This window comes from Lissotriton vulgaris, chromosome 1_1 (genome assembly GCF_964263255.1).
Source record: "Lissotriton vulgaris chromosome 1_1, aLisVul1.2, whole genome shotgun sequence".
Lineage (NCBI taxonomy): Eukaryota > Metazoa > Chordata > Amphibia > Caudata > Salamandridae > Lissotriton > Lissotriton vulgaris.
Window position 1 is genome coordinate 960,576,908 of NC_141685.1, and position 15,554 is coordinate 960,592,461.

The 15,554-nt window shown below is 44.0% G+C and overlaps 1 protein-coding gene across 1 annotated transcript in view; it reads right to left on the reverse strand.

Annotated features, from left to right (window-relative positions):
• Positions 1–712: 712 nt before the first annotated feature.
• TAC3 (tachykinin precursor 3) overlaps positions 713–15,554 on the reverse strand; it is a 243,724-nt gene continuing 228,882 nt past the window's right edge. The window contains exons 6-7 of the mRNA XM_086936403.1: positions 8,935–8,983; positions 713–1,324 (exon numbers count right to left, since the gene is read on the reverse strand). Coding sequence (XP_086792529.1) covers positions 1,306–1,324; positions 8,935–8,983 — 68 coding nt within the window. The 3' untranslated portion in view covers positions 713–1,305. The remainder of the gene's footprint in view (positions 1,325–8,934; positions 8,984–15,554) is intronic.

Sequence of the window (15,554 nt, forward strand, 5' to 3'; positions counted from 1 at the left end):
CAGATTAAGCCCCTATTGGCGTTAATGCGAGAATATCGCTGGATTTCCAGCGATATTCTCGCATTTTGCCGCTATCGCTGGATATTTTAGCACAATGGATAAAAATGTTGCTAATAGCATGTTTTCTCCGCTAAAATATCCAGCGATAGATAGCCAGCGATAAAAAAAAGTCGCTAACCACGTCTAGTGATAAATATCGCTATTTCTTGCTAATAGGCACCCACCTTCCTTCTCATTAAACAAGAAGTATGCTTGGAATTTGATTGAACTCAATCTTTACGTTAATCTCTTAGTCAAAATGTAGTGTCTAACTTACACCGCTGTGCATTCCTATGCACTGGAACGTCTGGAATTCTTAAAGTAACAATGTAAAAATATCCAGATTTGTGGTGTCATGCCTGTGGGTCCCATTCCCTGCTTTTCAGTTTTCTTTTTTGACACAGTGTAACAGGTTTTTCTGCATCCAACGTTTTTTTTCCTCCAATGCTCATTTCCTAATACTATTGGCTTTAAAAAGGCAGTTTGTTGCTTTTGACTGTGCAGAGATTCTTTTGAATTAAATAAATGATTATTTAAAAAAATCATTCTTACCAAAGCCACTTGGCTGCTAGCGTGCATGGAAAAACGTTGACACCTCACCTGTCCATATACCCATCAGCTCCTCAACAAAAGTCAGATATCTTCGCGACAAGAAGCAGACATACAAACCAGTGACTTCATTACTTTATTAAATATCACACACAACATAGTTCACAGAAACCAGGAGGAAGGGGCATGAGGTGGCGAGAACAAAAGGAATATTGTAAAGGAAAACTCCGATGTAGGAGCACTCCTGTTACCTTGGCGGTAGAGTCCCTGTTTAGGAGCCAGAGAGCGCAAGGGAGCGAGGCACTGTTGCTGGCGTGAGCTTGGAGGAGGCCATCTGCTAGAAGGAAAGCAAGGGTTTGCTGTGTGACGCATGAGCCTTTTCTTCTTGCGTCCTCCATTTTGATAATGGAGTACGCTAGCTTGGTCCTGTCGCAAATTTGACTCTACTTGGGCGTGCTCACCAGCAAGGATCGCCTCAAGACTGGTCTTCCGTCAGGCGGTGGCTGACTGACGTGGAAGGTGGCAGCTCAACAAAAGAAAACGGAACGTAGAGTAAAGGTGATGCTTTTTTGCCATTGTTGTGGTGGTGAAAGAGACTTCTCCAGTATACAAAACACACACAAAATAAATGTTCAAGTGTGCTGGAGGATGTTTCGCACTTTGGTGGGGGAGGTTAAACTTTGCCTTAGTCGCCAAGGGTCCTGTTGGCCTTTGGTCCTAGACGGAACGCTGAAACCTGAAAAAGAGACATTTAGGGCATCAGAGAGTAAAAGGAAGCATGGTAAATGTAGATGGAGTGGAGGTTTTTCACTTCAATTTCCATTACAAAATTTTTATTATGCATGGTTGATTGCCAACTCCAGTGGCAATGGCTGTCGAGAATCACTGGCAGTCTGCTGTGTGTAATCACTAAGGGCCCGATTACGATGTTGGGCAGACCACAACCGACCGACTGACAGTCGGTTGCAGTCCACCTGACATCTGACATTGAGGTCCGTCCACCGCATTATGATGCAGCAGATGGAGGCATCGGGTAGAGGGACTGTTCACGGCACTTCTGACGGGCTCAAGAAGCCCGTTGGTGAGTCAGAACACACCATAATCCTCTAATGATGGGAGAGCCAGGATCAGTTCTGCTGTCAGGATTATGATGACAGTTTCTGACAGCCCTTTCATGTTGGCCTTTCCAACATGGAAATGGTGTTGAAAAGTGTTTTTGGGGCCCCTTACAGGGCCCCTTGCCCCCCACAATTTGGGCTGGGGTTCACATATGGTGCCCCCCTAAACATCCCTGCACCATTTGGCAGGCACCGTTAGGTGCAGGAATGTTTCTAAACACGCATTTTACAATGGAAGCTCGTGCTGCGAGACTTTTCTGCTGACCGCACAAGCTTCCATTGTAAAATGCATGTTTGCGACCACCCTATTGGTGGCCGCATCATAATACCCATGTCGGAACCTCCGACTTAAGGTTGGGCGGTTTCCAGACTGCTACAGTTTTGAGTTGATGCAAGTACACCTGACATCATAATCAGCGCCATAGTATGTGCTGTGCGCACTTATTACGTATCTGCTGCACTTACAGCCTGATTCATCATTGGGACGTTTTGCGAGTCTGAAATAGCGATTCATAAGGAATCGCTATTCCAGACTCGCAAAACGGGATTCATGTAGGAATCGCAAAAAGATTTGCGATTCCTACACAATCCTTATTTGCGATTAGCAAATTGCTAATCGCAAATAAGGAATAACTCCACATTCATTCCAATGGGCCAAAAGGCCCATAGGAGTGAATGGGGAGTATTCCTTATTTGCGATTAGCAATTAGCTATTCGCAAATAAGATAGCGATTTAAAGGGTGCCAGGGGTGTCCAAAGGACACCCTGTAGCACCCCTTAAATGCAAATTGAAACAGGTGTTGCGCACACACATGTCCAAAGGACATGTGTGTGTGCAACATGCAACTTAGAAAAATGCTTTTAAAAGCATTTTTCTAAGTTTTTGCTATTTAACACGAGGTTTGACCTCGCGGTAAATAGCGAGCCGAAATTGCGAATTCGCAATTTTCCAATGGATCATGATTTGCATTTAAGGAATCTCAAATAGAGATTCCTTAAATGTAATTCCTCGCATAATTGCGACATCGCTATTACCGATTTTTGCATTTGGGAGGATGAATCCCAAATGCAAAAATAGAGCTCGCAAAGGGCCAGATTCTCAGAATCTGGCCCTTTGCGAGCCGATTTCGGCTTCATGAATCAGGCTGTTAATCCCTAGACATCTGCTAAGAAGAACTGCTGTGTACCTACTATGAAGGATTTCGTGATATTTTCCTTAAATGAATTCTGGCCTGCTTATGCGATTGCAGGGTATCTACCTTGGAAAGCTTGTATCTGCTGAAGGGGTGCACTTGGTCTCTGATCATTTCTTTGCTGATTTATCAGCAGCTGGGAACTGCTTGCTAACTGCAGTAAGAAATTACTAAGTACGTGCTATGTGGGACTGATGGGTATATCTTTCGATGAACTTCTGCTTATTTGCGCAGAAGAATTACTTTTATATAAATGCCCAATGATCTGCTGCATCGAATTGCTGGATATCTGCTTGCTTGGTAAAATATTCTTCGATATTTGCTGTCATGGGTTGCTTGGTCTGTGCTGTGATGATTTGTTTGGTAGGAGCTGCTATGTATTTGCTGTGAAGAACTGTTGGGGTCTGTTGAGGGGAACTGTTGTTTGTCTGCTGTAAGTAATTGATGGGTATCTGTTATGAGAAATATGATTGTTGTCTGCTATGAGGAAATTAAACTATTATTTATTGGTAGACTTAATTATCCCTGCACCAGTCCTCCAGCTCACAGTCATTACACATGAAGGTTCACCAAAGCTCATCAGCACCAAGACACAACTATTTATTGCTATAAACTGAGACCGTTATATTCAACAACTACTTTATTGCAGTTTTCAAGGCTCAGGGCCACATGTATCATTATTTCAAATAGTGATGACCTTATTGTGATTCTCTGCGAATCGCAATTAGGTAACTGCTATTTGAATGTATGAAACTCCATGGGTTTCATTTAGCGTTTCCTAATGGGTCACAAATCGACCTACCTCATTAATATTAATGATGCAGGACACAATTTGCGACCTATTAGGAATCTTTAAAATCACAGGGATGGTGGCCAGTTGGGGTAAGCAGACAACCATGTCCGTGATTGCTTTTATATAAAGCAATCTTTTTTTTTAATGCAGCCCGATTTCCTTAAAGGAAAACGGGTTGCGTTTCTGCTCTTAAAAAACCACTTTCCAAACATTCACAAAGGGGAAAGGGTTACTTGGGAACTCCTTCCCGTTTGCGAATGGGTTATCATCTCCTTGAAGTAGGTGGTAAAATGCGAATGTTTTACAACCGCATTTCTGCCCCAAAACATTCCTACATACCGCTGCGATTCGGTATTAGGAAGGGACGCCCTAAACATGCCCCTTCCTAATACCGAATCAGTATGTATTCGCAATTCCAAATTGCGATTCAGTAACATGTTACCGAATCGCAAATTGGAATTCATACATACCAAGTGGCCCAATTCACAACTGGTAAAATGCATGATACACACAGCCCTGAAGCTCGAAAAATTCTCAGAATTACGTCAAAGCGAATCCAATTTCTAATAGGACAAAAAATATTCTGTGTCGCCCATGTAGCAGCTCTACAGATTTCCCGTAATTTCCTCTTTGGTCTGACCATGATGCAGCCAGAGTCCTTGATGATCAGCCCAGAATCGTCCCTAGTAGCTCTTTTCCTGATAAGTAGTCCTGAGAAATTGCTTGTCTAACCCATCACCTAATCAAAGCAGAAGAAGCCTTATTCCGTTTATTCGCTGCCCCAGGTGAAACAAATTCTGGGATTACCTGTTAACATTTATTCTTTCCATTTAAATCAATAATGCTCCATTCACATATAGAGAAGATGAACGTGGAAGTAGTAATTCCTGTAAATACTGTAAGCGTGACTAAATCTTTGCCCTTAATTTTGGATCCGGCAAAAGAACTACATTGTCTGGGGAAAAAAATTCATATAGGGATTTGAAAGTATAAAGAGCTTAGCTCACCTAACCTTCTTGCAAAGGCTACCACCACTAAAAAAGCTACCATTGCTTTCAGTCAAGAGATTTGTGACAGTTTCAGAGGCTCAAAGGGCTCATTCTGGAAACTTTCTAAGACTTATGCAAGGTTCCACAAAGGAATAAGATCAATACCCACCGGCCTTCTCAGTCTAAAATTTTTGAGAAGTCAAACTGCCAATGGAGGTATCTCTGACACATTTCCCCTTGTCTATCTGACTGATTTAATAGCCGCCCGTTGTGATGTCACAGTAGAAGGGGATAAACTCCTCGTAAAACCTTCCATCAGGAATTCTAGGTTTTCACAAAGGCTCACCTGCAATTGGATTCATTTTTTGCACACAACTGGAAATGCTTCCAGTGCTTAGAATATCTTGAAATGTTCACGTCGTTCTAGACCCTTAGATAGTAACAGCTACATCCTTAGAATAACCTAACTTTTGCAGCTCAAGCCTCTCAAATTCCAAGCCATCAGCATTAAGTGATGGAATTGCTGATATGACAGGACAGGAGGAGACCGTAGAAGAGGTCGATGGCGAGGCATGGTAAAATGATGGTCTATCACTAACAGAGATAGCAGCAGGAACCATGGTCTCCTGGGCCAAAAGCTATCGGAATCACAACCATTCCCTCCTTCTGAATCCTCTGAAGCACCCTCTAGAGGAGGGTAGTTAGCACAAATGCAAATAGAGTGCCTGGAGGCCATAGGTCTACTAATTAACCCACTCCCATGCTTCTTTGCACCATATCTTGGTGCAGAACTGGGGGGCAGAAGAGAGTTGGAGGGATACGCAAAGAGATCCAAGCTCAGTCGACCGAAATGGTCCACTATCAACTGGAAGATTTGTTGACTGATGGATATTCTGGCCGAAACAGTCTGCTTTATAATAGTCCCCGCCTAGAATAAACATCGCTTTTCAGGACAGCAGGCTTTTTTCTCTGACCAAACCAAACTCTCCCTTGCTGACCTGGCTAGGGATTGACACCTTGTATCCCCCTGCCCGTATATGTCTGAATTTGCTACTTGGTTGTCCGATCTTATTAGCACTGCCTGGTTGGACACAACATTTGAAAAACTCTGAAGCAATTCCAGATGACTGTTATCTCTTTCCAAATGGAAGACTGTGGTCTTTTTGAAGGGACCAGCTTACTTGAACTTCTTGATCCCCCCCATGCCTCACCTCACATCACTGACTGGCATCTGCTGTGAGGACTAGCTGAAGATGTTCTAGCAAGGGGATCCCTTTCTGTAAATGGTCTGGGACCAACCACAATGGAAGTGCCTGGATTATATCCTGAAATACAGGAATTCTTGTATCGTACCTCTGTCACACTGGGGACCAATGAGACAGAATATGTTGGATTAATGACTTCAAATGATGACGGTACCAGGGTACCTCTGCCATGTGCACAGCCGTCATTCCCTGAATCCTCAACCATTGCTGAGCAGCGGCCTCCTGCTTTTGGAACTGAAAAGAGGATTGAATGGAAGCCTTGAACCCGCTGACACACTGGAACTGGTATTCTTTCTCTGTTTTTAACAGAGCTTGAGGGTTGCTGCTGCAGTTTTAGCTGTTGTGGTTGGGTCTTTCCTGTGCACTCAGCTCCCTAACCATGAGCCTAGCCTCGAAAGCAACATTTACTCGATGGTAGCCTTTGGAATGGTTGTTTTTGAAGAAAAGACTTCCAAGGATTGTAGGAGCTAATGGGCTGGATAATTTTCATCTCTTTGATGATTTTTTGACTAGTTCTAACTGAGAAGAAAACAATGTATCCCCTAAAAAACGCGAAATGATGCACCAGCGATCTTTGGGCCAAATCCAGTTTCCACATTGTTAGCCATAAACGGCGTCTCACTGCCTTCAAAGTGCCTTCCAACGTTGTTGACAACCACAGGAAATTAAAGGAAATACCTAAAAGGAATTGTGATAACAACTCCATGTTCCCCAAGACCTCTGAGGGATTCGTTCCTCCCAGTAGGCAATCAAACTTGGCCATAAAGTCTTTAAGCAGCGTTTAAATGGTATATGCTGCATAGGCAGCAGACGAGAGAGCAAATTTCGATGCTGAAAACACTCTCTTCAATGACCCTTTCATCTTTTCTATCTATAGCCTTTACTTTGAGGAATTTCCCAGTGCCTGCTGTGAGGCATTGCTTGGTGGCAATTGCCTGGTTACTGCTGTCAAGAATTGCTGAGCGTTTGCTATAAGTTAATGCACAGCGCTTGTATAAGGAATTACAAGGTAAATTATGTGAAGAATGATTGGTATCAACTGTGAGAGACTGCAGAGTAGGAGTTGCTGAGTAATGAGGAATCACTAAGGGGCCGATTACGATGTCGTTAGGAAGGGGATTCAGCATTGTTGAATCCTATTCGGAACTCTTGTTTCCTACCAAATCGGTCACTTTCCGGATGACGGAGTACGATGCAAGGAAGCTGTCCGGGCTGTTCTAATTGGTTCTGAATTGGATTTTGGCAGCCCGACTCATTTGGAGCTGGATCGTACAGCTGAAAGGAGATGTTTTCCGAACGAGCGAGTACGATGACCAAGTTTGGTCAGCCGTTCCGAATCGGTTTGACCGAGACTAAACGGCTCGTTGCGGGCCCCCCGTCACCTGGAGGCGACCGAATGTGGTCCGTGGGTGTACCCAAGAGTCCACTTTTCCCAACCATGCACAATATGGCGGGCACCATGGGGTGCCGGCCCCAGGGTGCAAGGTTTCCCCCAACCACCATTTTTCCAATGGGAGCCTTTGTTCTCCTTCTGCACACTGGCTCCCATTCAAGTGAACAGGAGTCCGACCGAACCGAGTCCATAAGCATCCGGACACATCGTAATTGGCCAGTAGGACTCCCAGAATAGGAATCGTTCGCAAAGCATTCCTAACCTAATTCGGAGGGAATGCTTTACTAACGACATCGTATTCTGCCCCTTAGTGAGAGTTTGTGTGGCAGGTGCTATGAGGAATCACTTGGTAGTAGTTGTTGGGTATCTGCTATAAAGAACTGCTTGGTGTATGCAATGAGGATCTTATTGGTAGCAATTAGATGGCCTTTTCTGTGAGGAATTGCTGTGAGTGTGCTGTGAGAAATTTCCCAGTGTGTTCTGTGAGGAGTTGGTTGTTTTTTGCTACGATAAATGTCTGAGTGTCTACTGTAAGATGTTACAATACAATGCATACTGCTTGGTAGGAATTGCTGTTTGACTGGTGTGAGGAACTAGTGGGTGTTGGTTGAGAGCAATCACTAGGTATCTTCTGTGAGAAATTGCTTTGTATCTGGAGTGAGGAGTTGCTGGGTAGCTCCCAGAGGGAACTCCAGGTTATCTTCTGTGAGGAAGTGCTGCATATCTGCTGTGAGCAAGTGTTGGGTATCTGCTATGAGGAAGTGTTGGTGTCTGCTATGAAGAACTTGATATTTGCTGGGACTGGATTTGGGCTTTGAGAAATTTCTAGGTGAATATTTTTCAGGGATTGCTTATTGCTAGTTGCGCGGAATCTCGAAACACAAGCTGTTGGAGTAGTTACTGGAAGGACATAGTATTTATCAGTAGACGGAAATCACTGTATATCTATTGTGAAATTGACAATGAATCCACTGCAAGAAATAACAAGGCATTCACCATGAGAGTAACACGTTGACCAAATGGAATTGACAAGATATGAGGATTAACAAGCCACCCTTTATGGGGAACAACAAGCCGCCCTCTATGAGAAATAATAACCAGGCATCCTCTATGAGAAATATTAAGCAGGCATACTCTATGGCAGGGGTCCCCAAACCGGTCCTGGGGGGCCGGATCCATGCCAGATTTTTTAAAATAACTACATGTATCTCAATGGGGATATCCCAAAAATCTGGCATGGATCCTGCCCTCCAGGACGTGTTTGGAGACCCCTGCTCTATGAGATCTAACAAGGTTTCTGAGAAGGAAGATATCAAAGCATCCACCGTAGGGGTCACCGGGCATCTGCTATGGGAATAACTAGATGTCCCTTATGCAGGAAAACAATGTATAGAATACGGCAAATTGGCCACCAAATATGGGAAGTCAGAAAGCATTCACTGAGGGATTAACAACACATCCTGTACAGGAAATAACCAGGTACATGTGGAACAAACTGTAATCCATGATGTGGAAGCATTAGGGTAGTGGGAATCAGGAGTTTAAATACAGGGATCTTACACCACTACTCCTGCATACAAAGCTCTGATTCTTACCTCATTTTGCCAGGAACCACATCCTTGTTCCCATTTGAAAGATCCTCCACTGAAATGAAAAAAGAGTTCAGTGTTTTCCAGAGAGAGAGACTTATGGGTCCCCTCACCCGTGCATTTATCTTTGAATTTCACCTCTTGAGCAGCCCAGGTGATCCTATGCAAATCGCATTACTTCACTGTCTCTCAATTAGACCGTAACATCTGAGAGCTCCATGAAGTAATTCATCTTTCAGCTTGGCATGTGCGCCTTACAAAAACCCTGACTCAACAATTTTAATAAAATACATAGTTCCATCATTTTTTATATAAACCTTATACAACACCTTTATAAAAATATCTTTTAAAACAGATATCATGAATTTATAAAAAAATTACAAAAACCTTCACTTGTGTATGCCTCACTCGACTATGCATATTTAAGGATAATATCGGGCACACATAGTGTACACAGGAAAAACTGGCTTCTCTTGGGTCACTCGTGGTAGTGACAGTAGGGCACAGAGAGAAAGAGGGAGGCCACGTTTACAAACTATTAATTTGATCAGATGCGGTCAGGATATGCAGTAGACCTTTGTACTTTCTACCATTCCTATGTGACTCTTAGAGTATATCCATTTGTATCTCTTCCTTGAGTGACTTTACTACTTGTACATTTGTAATTTTTTCTTTCTGTTTGTGTCTCTTCCCTGTGTGACTTTACATCTTGTACATTTGCAATTTTTTTCTGTTTGTATCTTTTATGTAACGCATGTAATCCTAAATCCTTATGTTTTGCAACTGGTTCTTATGTAAGGCGGTCTGACACCTTTGGGTAAAGTTCGCGCTATATAAAATCGCATTAAATAAAAATTAAAATATGGCAACAAACTAGCAAAAAAAGGGTTGGAGCAAAGTACCTGCACCTGTCGTAGTCAGTGACTCCTGAGTGATATGATGGTGCTTAAGAAACCTAGGAACACAACCCTATAAGTTCCTTTCAAGGACAAAGTCCTAAACAAAACAACATACACTGTGGAATCAGCACCCATCAACAAAGTATTTCTTATTAATTACAAATAATGTCCTTTGAGACAATGAGAAGCATCCATATCAAATGAACAGGACCGAGCTGGGTGAACGTATATTTTCAATCCTTTATTTTGTTTTCACGTTAAAATATATAAAATAAAAATACATATAATCAAATGTACCAAAGAAAACTCAAGCATTTAGGAAGAATATTTTTACGTGACATTTGCTCTATCATTTACATGTCAAATGTGTTCAGGGTTCGTCTCATCCTTGGTCTCTTACAGCCCAGCTCGACCCTTGCCTAGGCACTGGCTAGGCCTGCCTCTCCCTGAAGGTTAGCTGGCCTGCTCACCTCTTGCAGAGGATGCCTTTGGTTCAAGTAAGGAAGGGCGCTTTCCTTGAAGAGAAGAAATCTTATCCCGCCTTTGGTCAGAGGAGTGTTCATAACTACAAGGGATGTAGCCGGACAGATCACAGGTCTATCAGAAGCTTTTCGGGGCGCCCTTTCGGTTTCCTCTCCAGTCCGTAGGGATTTGGGGCCATTTGTATCATCATGCCAATTTGCGATTCCTAAATAGCAATTTTTAAGGAATCGCTATTTAGAAATCGCAAAATGGTATGTATGTAGGAAATCGCTTCTTTTTAGCGATTCCTTAACATTCCTAAATTGTGATTAGCAAATTTCTAATCGCAAATTTCCCATTCATTTCTATGGGCCAGGAGGCCCATAGGAATTAAGGGGAAATTTGCGATTAGCAATTTGCTAATCACAATTTAGGAATATTTTCAAGGGTGCAGGGGTGTCACAAGAACACCCGGCTGCACCCCTGAAAATGACATGTGTGGGCATATGGCGCACATACATGCCCTAAGGGCATGTATGAGCGTCATATGCCACCTTTGGATTTAAAATAAATTGCTTTTCCAAAAGAATTCGCAACTTACCACCAACTAGAAGTTGGTGGTAATTTGCGATTCCTTATGGGCATTTTTGCATACATTTTTATTTGATACATTGCATTTAAGGAATCGCTAAATTTGCGATTCCTTAAGTGCAATCGCAAAATAAGGAATGGCAAATTTTGCAATTCCTTATTTTGCTGCGAAAATGTTTCGACATTCCATTTAGCAAATTAGCATTCGCAAAGGCCTTTGCGATTGCTAATTTGCTTGATACATATGGCCCTTGGTTCGAAGATGGACAATCTACCTGGACATATTTTGAGGCAGCATTGTATAGCTCCATCTAGTGGTAACTGGTGTTACCTGCCGGTTCGTGAATCTGCCTCAAAAGAAAACCTGTGTGATGCATAAATCTTATAGCAGTGGCAGTGCAGGACTCAGAGGAGAAACGGATGTAGCGCTATCAGCCTCCATTTTAGTTAAAAAAATATATTGTATGAGTACGGAGCTGGCAATGATTGATATTTTTCCTGAAATTCAAACCGTTACTGTTGACTCTTTCGTTTTTTCCATACATTGCAACCAATATCATGCTGCCTTGGTTTTTTCCTAAACTGTTTTGTGTGTGTGACTTTTGCTGATTTTGTAGCTAAACAGTGGCTTTTTTTCTAAAAGACACCTAGTAGTTCATCTGAGAAGCTAAAAGCAATGCGCTAAAACCCAAGATTCTGCAAAAATAAACAGATGTGGCATGTGGGGCATTGTAATAAAAATGAAACCGATATTGGATAAAGGAATGGGGACAGTCTCTTCTGGGGTGTTCAGCTGGAATGAAGGCACCCAGTGACCTGCGATATAACTGTCATCTCACTCAATTGTGATAGACCTGCATTTTATCACCATACTGCCACAGTTACTGAAGAAGCTTCGACGCTTCAGACCGGTTCCATTCAGTACTGCTTTTTGAATTGCTGCCTTTTGTATGAGCATCATTAGAAGGACGTGTGTTAAGCGCATAAAAACGTATCCTTGCCTGATAAGTGGCAGGATGCTGACCATTTTTAGAGAAGGCCTTTTAAAACGGATGCCTCGTTGCATGCAAAGAAAATTAAGAATGTGTGAGCAATCGGGATTTTCAAGGGTACTGTGCGTTGTGATTCTATGTATTATTTCGTTTTTACACACTTCAAGCATTTTAATCAGTTATTAAATAGGACAATCTATATACAATTTTTATTCCATACTAGCATCCCTGTAAGATAGTTAATTTATCATGCATATGGATTTATAGCATCTAGATAGTTATTTGTGAGAAATGCTCTAGAATAGGGTTTCAATGCATTGGCACTTTAAGTAAAGCATTAGCACTTTAATATGCACTTTATAAAAATGTTGCTGCTATTGCTGCTCCCTGTTCATCTCCGTAAAAAAGTTTTTAATCATCGTAGCGAAGAACTTAATGGAAGAAAAGAGTTTTTTATGCCAGGGAGGTTGCAATGTAGAGAATCTGAAATTGTAATCTTTGTTTTAGACACTGATCTGTGTTGTTCCCCATAGTGCAGAGTCTAATTAAGAAAAGTATCTAGGTACTCTCGGGTGTATTCGAAGAAAATTGAAGTTGTATTTGTATGCTTTAAATATTATGATGTGTACGAAATGATGTTTTATTTGTATTTTATGTGGAATTCATTGGAATTCCAAATCATAATAAAATAACTGAATTGGGATTTTCAAGGGTGTTATGTTGAAAAGTTTTCTTTACCCAGACTTTGAATTGTTTTGTAAGAGATGTGGGATGCTGGGTGACCTGTACCTGTGGAGCACTTCACGAAACACAGCACTGGCACTTTTCAGCTCGCACTCCCGCGGCTATGGTTTGGCGCTTAGCTGCAGTACTGACCTTCTTTTAACGGGACAGCTGCAGTTCCTTTTTGTAGAACTGCCATACTTTATATATGAGAGTGCCAGTCATTTTCTTAAGTGAGCAGATAGTTGGTAACTAAATAAGTGATGTGCCCCCCATTGAAAGCACACCGAAAGATCTCCCATGCACACATATTAAACCATTATAATTGAATATGTCACGTATCAAAGTATGAGAGCAAAGGACATATTGCACACAATACCCTTTTAAAAGTGACCTGCATTTCTTGTTTATTTATATTGATATCGTTTTCCTTGAAACATCAGAAACTGAGAGGACCCCCCTCCACATCTGCTCCTCATGTCACATTCACTTTAAAAAAGTTTAATGGAAGAAGATTTAAAAATAAACAAAAAAAACACAGAACTGTCCCATTAAGTAGACACAGGGCCCACTCCCTGCACTGGACAGGATCCTAAGGTGCAAATGCAAATAAGGCCGCCTTGGCATGTACCTGTTGGGATGCCAGGTGCGAGTGGAGGCAATTCATGTTTCTTTATGACCGAGATGCTGGGTGCTTGACGCAGCATGTGGGCTGACCACCTGCCATGTCATGTTGGAGGAGAAACAGGAAACAGAGCTCCTGCTCCACACTACAAAGCAGGGACATCTAAAGGATTTGGGGGCCCTTGGCCAAATGTATTTTGGGGCCCCTGTTCAGAACAGCTTTGAATTTATGATCCAGTTTCAGCTCTTTCATGCCTATTTAGCCAGGTCACTGACAGTGCACAGGCACACGCCGTCAGATTCTTAATGTGTTTACATCTAATATTCAGGAATAGTGAGTTCTGTTTTCAATATTGTTACACAGCAGCAGCTCACTAAAATTGCTGCATATAATCTCTGTGACACCCTCCCATTTCTCAAAGAAACTTTTTTTTAAAAGGATAATGCATGAAACATAAACACAACATTTATCAGGGGAGATCATGGCCAAAGTGGTGACGGAGCCAGACGTGTAATCTGGAGCCCCGCAGTGGCACACCAAATATCCGGCTGTTATTCCTTCCATTCAGATCAATAAGTGGCAAGCCTAATTGGGCACCCTCCGAAGCCCTGACTCATCTCCCATGGCTCCACCAATGTTGGCAGCCACTGCACTGGTGTGAGGCCTACCCTGAATTGTGGCCCGGCTAGGCATAACTACAGGACGCCCGTTGCTGGCTCGCTGCGGACTTCGGACCAGGCTACTGCCTGTCTGTGGGTGGGCAAGGCGTGATCGCAAGGTGTGAGGGCTCGCATCTTACGGCCTGCCCGGCGTGGCATCCAGAGAGCTGAGGGGGACCCTGACCCAGGGCAGTGCTTTAAATTGGCCAGTACTGTCCGGTACGGAGTACCAGCACTTTTTTATTTTGAGGAGGAGAAATGCAATACCTTTAATTGGAGAGTACCGGCACTTCTAAGAAACAAGCAGGTACTCTGGCACAGAGTACCTGCACTTCTATTTTTCCATTTCAAGCACTGCCCCCGGGTGAAACAGAAGGAGGGCGAGGCCTGACTGAGGGCAGCGGGTGCTGCAGCACCTGGCACTCCAGGCAGCAAAACCCAGGTGGTCCGGGCAGATTCCTATGGCTACCAGACTCTTGGACTTGTTGGGCCCACTGTTGGTGCGTATGGTGCTGGGGTGCCATTGGTGCTCCACTTGTCATGTGGGTGCTGCCAAGGTGCCTTCAAGGCGCACCCCATCAATGTTCTCATGACCCGAGTGGCAGATGCAGGCACCCGTGACTTCTGCACCCGCACGCCGCAAGGTCCTGCTGGAGTGAAGCTACTCTGTCTGCAGCCCCTATCGGTGATCAGAATAAACCCCTAGAGCAAGTTGGGTGCCCCACTGCCTATCGCCGACAGCACTATTGTGTGGGAGCTAAAGCCAGCTTGAAACTAACTGGCTGCGGTACAGGCCCTACCTGTAGCCCACACCGGAGGGTGGAACCTGCCGCCACCCAACTGGTGATTGAGACCTTGCGGTGGACGGCCCTGTGATGACCTTGATTTCCTCACATTTCCCCTGAAGGCACATCTGTGGACTGTTCCTTTTGGCTTTAGACAGCAAGCGGCCTCATGACACCATGGCGCGGACCGCACAGTGGACCTTTCCCTCCTGGACCCTGTGCGTCGTGGTGCTGAGAGATGAAGACGTTGGATCAGAGCAAGGTGGGCCCTAGAATCACCGCCGAACTGTACCCCATGCATGAGCCTGTCGGGTGGTGCCCACTCATCTTCTACCACACTTGGCTCTACCTGCAGTATCGGCTCGGCAGGCTCGTCCACATTATTTGCGACCCCTTGGGGAGAGCCCGCAGACCTGCTTGACAATCACGTCCACCAACGGCCTGCTTAACACATCGCTCTGGGGTGATCGGCTCCTGTAGGGCTGCATCTGTTATACAGCCTCGGGATTGTCACTCCTGCAATACCTGCAACCTTGAGGGACGTTGAGGGGTCGTCCACCTGGGGATCTCCACCTTGGACTGCTGGTGGGTGTTGCCATTCTGAGTGCATATTGGCCGTGTGGGTGCTGTACCTGTCTGACAGCTAAGTAGCATGACTGCATGCTGCTGCTTGGACCACGGCGTTTGCTCTCCTGGCTGCTGCTGCCTACATGCCTACCCTTGTGCGAGTCGAACTGCAGCACTCACTCAAATAGGTGAACCTACTGCGCGCTGACCATCGCAAATTGACGGACCGAGTGGACGAGACTGAATCTGCCCAGGCAGTCTTTCACCCCTCCAACAAGGAACTGCAGTAACGCCTGAAGAAGGTGGAAGCGGAAATTGCCCTC